The sequence below is a fragment of the Melampsora larici-populina genome (genome assembly GCF_000204055.1).
Source record: "Melampsora larici-populina 98AG31 unplaced genomic scaffold MELLAscaffold_44, whole genome shotgun sequence".
Classification (NCBI taxonomy): domain Eukaryota; kingdom Fungi; phylum Basidiomycota; class Pucciniomycetes; order Pucciniales; family Melampsoraceae; genus Melampsora; species Melampsora laricis-populina.
In genome coordinates this window covers 698,275-705,864 of record NW_006768808.1, presented here as the reverse complement: position 1 = coordinate 705,864, position 7,590 = coordinate 698,275, and the positions used below count along the sequence as shown (strand labels likewise).

General features: G+C 40.8%; 2 protein-coding genes across 2 annotated transcripts; both read right to left on the bottom strand.

The window, feature by feature from the left end:
• Positions 1–2,388: 2,388 nt before the first annotated feature.
• On the bottom strand, positions 2,389–3,667 carry MELLADRAFT_66624 (uncharacterized protein; the record flags this gene model as incomplete). The annotated part of the gene is given in 4 exon segments (XM_007414561.1): positions 2,389–2,435; positions 2,455–3,111; positions 3,164–3,457; positions 3,616–3,667. The coding sequence occupies 4 exon segments, from the start codon at positions 3,665–3,667 to the stop codon at positions 2,389–2,391; spliced, it is 1,050 nt and encodes a 349-aa protein (XP_007414623.1).
• A 653-nt stretch (positions 3,668–4,320) lies between these two features.
• On the bottom strand, positions 4,321–5,502 carry MELLADRAFT_91694 (uncharacterized protein; the record flags this gene model as incomplete). Its single annotated transcript, XM_007414560.1, has 5 exons — positions 4,321–4,492; positions 4,551–4,657; positions 4,732–4,884; positions 4,941–5,318; positions 5,377–5,502. The coding sequence occupies 5 exons, from the start codon at positions 5,500–5,502 to the stop codon at positions 4,321–4,323; spliced, it is 936 nt and encodes a 311-aa protein (XP_007414622.1).
• Positions 5,503–7,590: the final 2,088 nt, after the last annotated feature.

Below are 7,590 nucleotides of genomic sequence, written 5' to 3'. Positions count from 1 at the left end.
TGTTTTATTTTATGATGTTGTGTAGTGAATTTCAAGTGTGTAGCGTGTTTGATTTGTTTTATTAGTGTAGTGTAATGAATTTCATTTTTGAGTGTTGTGTAGTGTTTTCATTTTAATAGTGTAGTGTAGTGAATTTCAAGTTTGTAGCGTGTTTGATTTGTTTTATTACACTGCAGACATTATTCGGGTTCCCAGTGGGCAGGGAAAAATGATTGGGAGTATGATTTGTCATCAAATGGTCTATCACTCCACACCTGAGCCATAACACCCACACTACATATGTGTAGCAGGCTCAGTGAATATGTGGTTATCATGTACATACAGTTCTGCTCAGTTATCTGCTCATCAGGACAAGTTATTCATATGTAATACATGCTGTAACTTCTTTCAGATTGAAAAAAGCTTCCAAAAGATTGACTACATACACTGACTCAATGTTTTGGTGTGATCTCATCAACTCAACTGCATGTAACACACTTTCTGTTACTAAGACATAGCTTCAACAATATTGCCTGAGCAGCTACAGAATTATATGTAGTGAATTTTTGGGAAAAAAATTTCAAAGTCGAAAAAGTTACATGTGGTATAACATGTGATTTATTTATTCTGATGGGCAAAAAACTGAGCAGACCTGTATGTACATGATAGACAACTATTGACTTAGCTTGCTGCACATATGTAGTGTGGGTGAAATGGCCCAGGTATGCAGTATTAGATTCTTTTATGAAAAACTGTACTATTAATCATTTTCCTCTGCCAAATTGGGGAAGTTGAATGATGTTTACAGTGTTAGTGTAGTGTAGTGAATTTCATTTTTGAGTGTTGTGTAGTGTTTTTATTTTAATGATGTTGTGTAGTGAATTTCAAGTTTGTAGTGTGTTTGATTTGTTTTATTAGTGTAGTGTAATGAATTTCATTTTTGAGTGTTGTGTAGTGTTTTCATTTTAATAGTGTAGTGTAGTGAATTTCAAGTTTGTAGCGTGTTTGATTTGTTTTATTAGTGTAGTGTAATGAATTTCATTTAAAAATTCAGTTAATGTTGATTTAGGGGGAGGTCCAACGTTTAAACAATACTGCAGTTCATCTTCATCCGTAAAGTACACCAGTTGAGAGTCTTGCAAGTGAAGAGCCAACCTAACGACAAATGGGTCTTGACTGTTCATTGCGAATTGAAACAAACGATAGGCACCTGTGAAGAAAAATAATTAACGTCAATAAAACCCTCACAATGCAATAACACCCTACTTACACTCTGGTGCACTGATGTACCGATACTCTTCGAATTCTGCGATTTCGTCAATATAATCAACCTTGGTTCCGTCCGGATTCTAAGCAAGACCCAATTATCAGTCTCCTATCACTTGCAACAAACTTATGAGGCTTACATTCACTTTGATCTGGATACGTGTCCTATCATGCCCTTTGGTCAAATACTTATAAAGATACCTGACTGGTTTTGTGCCTAAAGGAATCTCTACATTTATATGACATTCAAACATCATGAGCAGATATCGATTGTATGAAACTACATTGGCATTTGTAAATGTGTTAGGCCCGTTCTTAAAAGTTTTACCGTCGTCTGGTTGTCGATAATTGTAGAATCCGCTATCAGAAATCGTAGTTTCTTCGCAAAACTGTTTCGGAAACTTGGCTTTGCATGCCCCATCTACCCAACATGGTTGCCTCTGACATGGGCCATGCAGCATGTGAGTTGTCACTAATTTGTAAAGCCGTGGTTCTTTCGTTTCATCTGGAATGACACAGGTAACTAAAGCATCAACTTCCGTTGCAGATTTCGGTTTGGTCTTTTCGTCCAGAATGCATAAGATATGCGCATGCGGTAGACCTCGTTTTTGAAATTCTACAACCATAAGGTGCGAGATAACTACTCCGAGTCTTTCATTCTTGAGTAATTCTTCACATAATTTAGATAATTTCAAATGAAAAACTCTCGCTACGATGTCTGGCCTATCCTGAGCTGTTTCGCCGTATCTCAACTCCGTCTGTATCTCTTCCCAATCTGGATTCGTCGTCATGGTGATAAACAATGAAGGGGTTCCATATTCTCGCACCAGAGCCATCCCATCGTGATATAACTCACTCATATGTCGTGGACCTGGATGAAATGAGGACGGCAAAATAATTGACCTACCGGTAGTACCAGCTGGATCATTGAACGCTTCCTTGACTCCTTGATATGATTCAGCTTTAATCGTTTTCTGATTGTTTCTTATCCACCTTAGATTATTCCCTTCTACGCAGACGTATAAGTCCACGATGAATTGTTGACTTAAACGACGCCCGTGGATGAAAGGTGAAAAGCGACCTTCCCTCTCAAACAACAACCACGCAGCCCATTGCAAGTCGGACACTGTATAGTTTTCGCGTTTACCTACATGTCGACGACGTGATCAACATGGTGAAATATTCGTAATCTGGGATTAATTTACTTACAACCTGGGTTTGTCCCTTTTGTCGGGGATTCGTACATCCCATCCCATTGTTGGGACCCGTACGGCAGCATTAGCGGATATCTCAGCCCCATATAACCAGAATTGAGGTCCGTAATGTGGTCTTGAAATCCATCCTTATGTCGGAGTAAGACATCTCGAGGCATCCTTTCCACTTCCCCGTTTCCCTGAATCAAAGCGGCAACGTCCTCGGGGCGGGGCTTGTTGTAAGTCTTCATTTCTCGTTTTCCTGGTGGCAACGATTTCAAGATGACCCGTGCAGTTTTGTCGGAATTTATGATCTCGGCCACGCCCTTGAGGAAAACCGCGTAAGGATTTTCTTTGTTGATAATATCCTGGATCAGTCTTAGAGTTTGTCTGTTCACTTTCTTTTGTTTTTTGTACTTAGGGTTGATTAATTTTCGTTCTCGTAATGATACCTCTTCTTTGCCTCCATCCCCGACGATAAAAATTTGAGCAAAGGCTGCCTCTTCCCCGTCGACGGGAAGCAAGGATCCTATGTTATGGTTTAGTTGACCATTTATACGAAAGGTATAAGTCCCTTTTTGACCGTTCACTGAATTGTCTATTTTTGCCCCAAGTGAAGCAAACGAAACTAAATTGTTATATGTCGCAATGTTGGTTTGGAATTCCTGTGCAACTGTAATCGACCATCAATTTAAGAACATCACACAGCATAAGCTCTCACATACCTGTGTCAGTTCCAGTGTATAAATCCATCAACGGTTGCGGCAATAAAGCCTCCTCAAAATAAGCTAATGGGAGCGTCACATCGCCCTTCTTACAACAGTTTTGAAAGATCCGTGAGTTCGATTTCTGATGAGCCTTGGTTCTTTCCTCCGACCACCTATACGCAAAACAGTATTGACACGTTATATTTGCTGGGCCCAGTTTATGCGGAAGGGCTCCTTTAAATCGTTCGAGTAATTTTGATTCAGTATTGTCGTGTTCAGTGATGGCCGCTGGGCCGGGAGGAACACTCATATCTAAGTTGCGGACAAAGTGTTTATGGATTTAAAAATGCAGTGTGTCGTAGGTGTTGTCTATGGTCTCATGAAGCGGACAACGAAAAAGATCGCGACATCTCTACACGTACACCGTTGACGCCAAGATTAATACACAATATACAACAGTACAAACACACCTGCATGAAGTAAGTCAGAATGGATCTTGTGATACATACCATCAAAGTACATGCGAACAAAAAAAAAAGACTTAGGATTCACTATAGGGAAATGTCCGTCTTGTTGAGCTTTCAAAATTGGCAAGTTACATATATCTCACCCCAGGCTTATCCCTCTGGAACTTCTCGCAGACGTTCAATACCATGTAAGTATAAACCATGAGGAAACTCAATATTACCCAGAGAATGAGGACAGTGTAGATCTCCTCTTACAATGTAAAATCTTATCTGGCGCAAGGGACAACTAAGTCAGATAAAGTCAAAAAAAACATCTAAAGGTTCAAGATAGGTATTCTGTAAAGTAAACGGCATGAAATATATGGCATGTACCGGACTCATTGTCTGCGATCCAGATATCTGGTCTCAACATACTGAAAACTATGAAATTTGAATGAGAGTTTCATTACACTAAGAGGAGCAAGAGTTAGACAGGAATTGTAATTGGATCCAGAATAACATGATATCCGCAGATCAGAGGTCAAAACCAAAATGAAGGAGAGTGAAAAATTTCTTGATGAGAGTGGTGATAAAGCATAAGAATGGGTGTGTAATTTCACGTTGTCAATTGGACTTAAAATCAAATTTATATCCGGACGCATCACACGGGTGGGCAGCACAACAGGTTTATCATCGTTCCATGCTACATAGTAAGACATGTCCCGAACATCAGATGTCGGCATCAGAGGCGGTGCCTTTTGGCCTTTTTGGCACTTGACGAATAGGGACAGGCTTTCCAGAAGACTTCCCTTTGCCTTTGACATTGGGGTCTTCGTCGGCAACTTGAGCAGAGCCTGACGTCGAAGCCAATGGCCCAGTCCCGTTTGATTCCGTGAAGATCCTGAACAATGATGATACAATCAGCGACAGAAAACATAGATGTGAATACCTTTACTTACATTTTCGCACGTTTTCGACCCCTTGGTGTAGCACAACTTGATGCGCCATCTACAGTCACAGGTGCCGACACATTCTCTGAACCACTTGTAACGCTGACCCCGGTCATCTAAGAAAGATAGGCACTTGGTCAGTGACGTTGGGGGACCATATGGTGAAGTGGGAGGATGACAAATACTCAACCTGGACAATCCACATATCCTCATTTTCATTGCGACCTACTATATGGCCAGTAAGCATAACCTCTCGACCTTCCGTCATTAATGGTTGAAGTTTCTCCATGAGTTTTGACCACATGGCACGGTACTCGACTTTGAAAGTGGATTGAGCTTGAATCTAAAATCATGTATGTCAGTGGATCGAAAAGTATAAAGTAGAGGATGTAGACTTACGTCTGGATTATAATCGGAATGTTTGACAATGAGAAAGATGTTTTCTTTTCCAGGCTCGACTGGATCAACAACACGCGTCTCGATTATGCCCAGACCTGTAACACTTACGCCGTTTGCCAAATTGAAAGGTAAATTTTTGGAGGTGTTTGCTAAAAGTTGAAAGTCGGGTTCGTAATAAAATTTCTGGGTCTCCTTTTGATTCAGAGCCAACAACCTTCCCTTAAGACAATAAACACCGTCGACATCCAGTATACCATCAGTGCCACCATATGCTACACATTTTATTACCCATTCTACAGAATCACCACTCCCGTCGCGGGTAACGATCGTAGTGTGAGAATGCCGAAAACCGTACATGCCGCTGACTTCGGGTCCGACCTTCAACGACAATTTAATTTATTAGAAGACGTAATATTCGACATTCGACGGAGCTTACATTTTCAAAGACATCAAAAAGAGAGGAAACAATAAATGGATGATTCTTTCTTTTAACGGTGATCCCACCTCCAGTCTTCGCTCCACAGTTGGGGCTTCGGTTGGCAGGGGATTGAATGGTGGCCATGACCTAAAAGTGATGAAGCACGATATCAGTCATGTATAAAAACCGGTGCAATAACTGAATATATTCACGTCTAAATGAGAAAACCGATGGGTCTAAAGTATCTGTATGAGGTCACAATTCAAAACCGAAGAGGTATTCTGCTAAACAAAGAATCCGAGGAATGGAGGACATCAAAAGTGGGCGTAGGATAGCAACAATTCGGACACGTTTAGTTCGGCTACAGTTCACGTATATGATTAGGAACGAAGGTGGGTGGAAAGATAGAGATAAAAATGAACCCAAATTCAGTTTATAATCGAAGGATTCACACAAATGAACTGGACAATGTTGAAACAACACAAAGCCGAACGGTGTCAAGTGAATCAAGTGAATAGTGACGGACGCATTTCAAACTTTCAGGCAAAGGTTGGAAGGTTTTATACCAGAAACCAAGAGGCGTCGTAAGACTTCACGCAACTCCAATCACACGAAACCCCTGACCGTAGGATCCATAGACCTACCATCAAGGGGGAAGTACGTCACTACAAACTGGAGTGAATGAAATGCAGGAGGATCATGTTAGAGATATGACATGATCCAATTAACTGAACCGATGGGAAAGAAACTTGCGATGTTGTCGACTGTTGGTTGGACCAAAGTCAGTGGGAAGAAATAGATGATAAGTTAGACATAGGTACTCTCAGCAACACGTAGAAAACCTGCAAGATTCAAATTAAGTCGGTCGTGTAGGGAGGGGTTTCACGCGAAGAATAATGAAAAGGTGGGGAAGCAAAATCTGATCAAGGGCGTATGTGTATCATAATGTGGTAGATTACTACTCATAGTAAAACTTCGCGTAAAGAGTAAGTGCAACCGGTGGGACATGCCGAAATAAGTTCAGATATATGTATCACATTATTGTACATTGATACATGACGGGCTGATCAAGAACATTCAGACGAGGTATGTAAACAGGCAGGATAATGATCCAATGGGTAGCATGGTAGACAAATACGCCATATAAGCAAAGTATCTGTAAAAGTCAAGCAGTCTGGCGGATGAATTTTGAGATCAGGGTTGTAGATGTAGCCAACATGAAGCATAGGGCTTTCTGAACCTCATACAAATGCAAAATGTACAACAGTGTGGACTTGTGAAAAAGAGACCGAGAGGGCGTGGCCTAAATTTGTGCGATTCTAACTTCGGGCAAGCTCCGGTGAAGCAAACAGATAGTGAATGTGTAGCATTTGCCTGAAGTTGCGTTTGTGAGGCGCCCAGTTTGCATGATTGGTCTTGCCTTACCGCGTGAATCTAGATAAAAATAGTGTCAATGGTGTTCGCTGCATAGATGATTAAATGAGTGCTGACCCTGAATGAAGTCAACGAGCATATGACCTAAGAGGTCCAACTCTACACGGTTGTCAGCAAGCGCAAATGTCTTCCAATTCACCCAACCAAAGCCGGAGACATAAGTTGAGTCTAGTGATTGTGTAGGATGCATTAGATTGAGAGCAAAAACGAGACAAAATTTAGGTAGATTGTATAAATTTGAGACCAAATGGATGGATCAATAATTCAAGTGTGATTTATATAGGTATTACTGGAACTGAGAATGTGAAATGAGGAATGCAATGATTATGAAGAGAAGGGTAGAGGGACTAAATTGGAAGAGAAAGGTTAAGCCGGTAATCTTGTTTAATATAGATGACTAAACGACTGGATACAATATCATGAGACATACCCATTACAGCAATAGACCCAACAGAAAATAAGCAATCGATGCACAAAAGTTTCATAAGCAGTGAGGTGTTTCCGACATTGGCAAACCGGGACGATTTAGGCAGCGACGAAATATGCATTTATCGCATTTAGAAGAGGCATTTAGGAATGGCCACTAAGAAAGAGGAATACGAGTAAACCAAAATGGAAATGAAATCGAATGTAATTAACAAAGCCGGAATAGAAGCACAAAAGTGCCAAGGTTCGACAATAACATAATAAGCAAAAGATGTGGAAACATGAAAAGCACATATCGAGAAAGTATGAAAGAGGGCTCACATGGGTTTAGTCGAGATGAGATCAATGGTCAGTTTGGGAAAACGAAAAGGC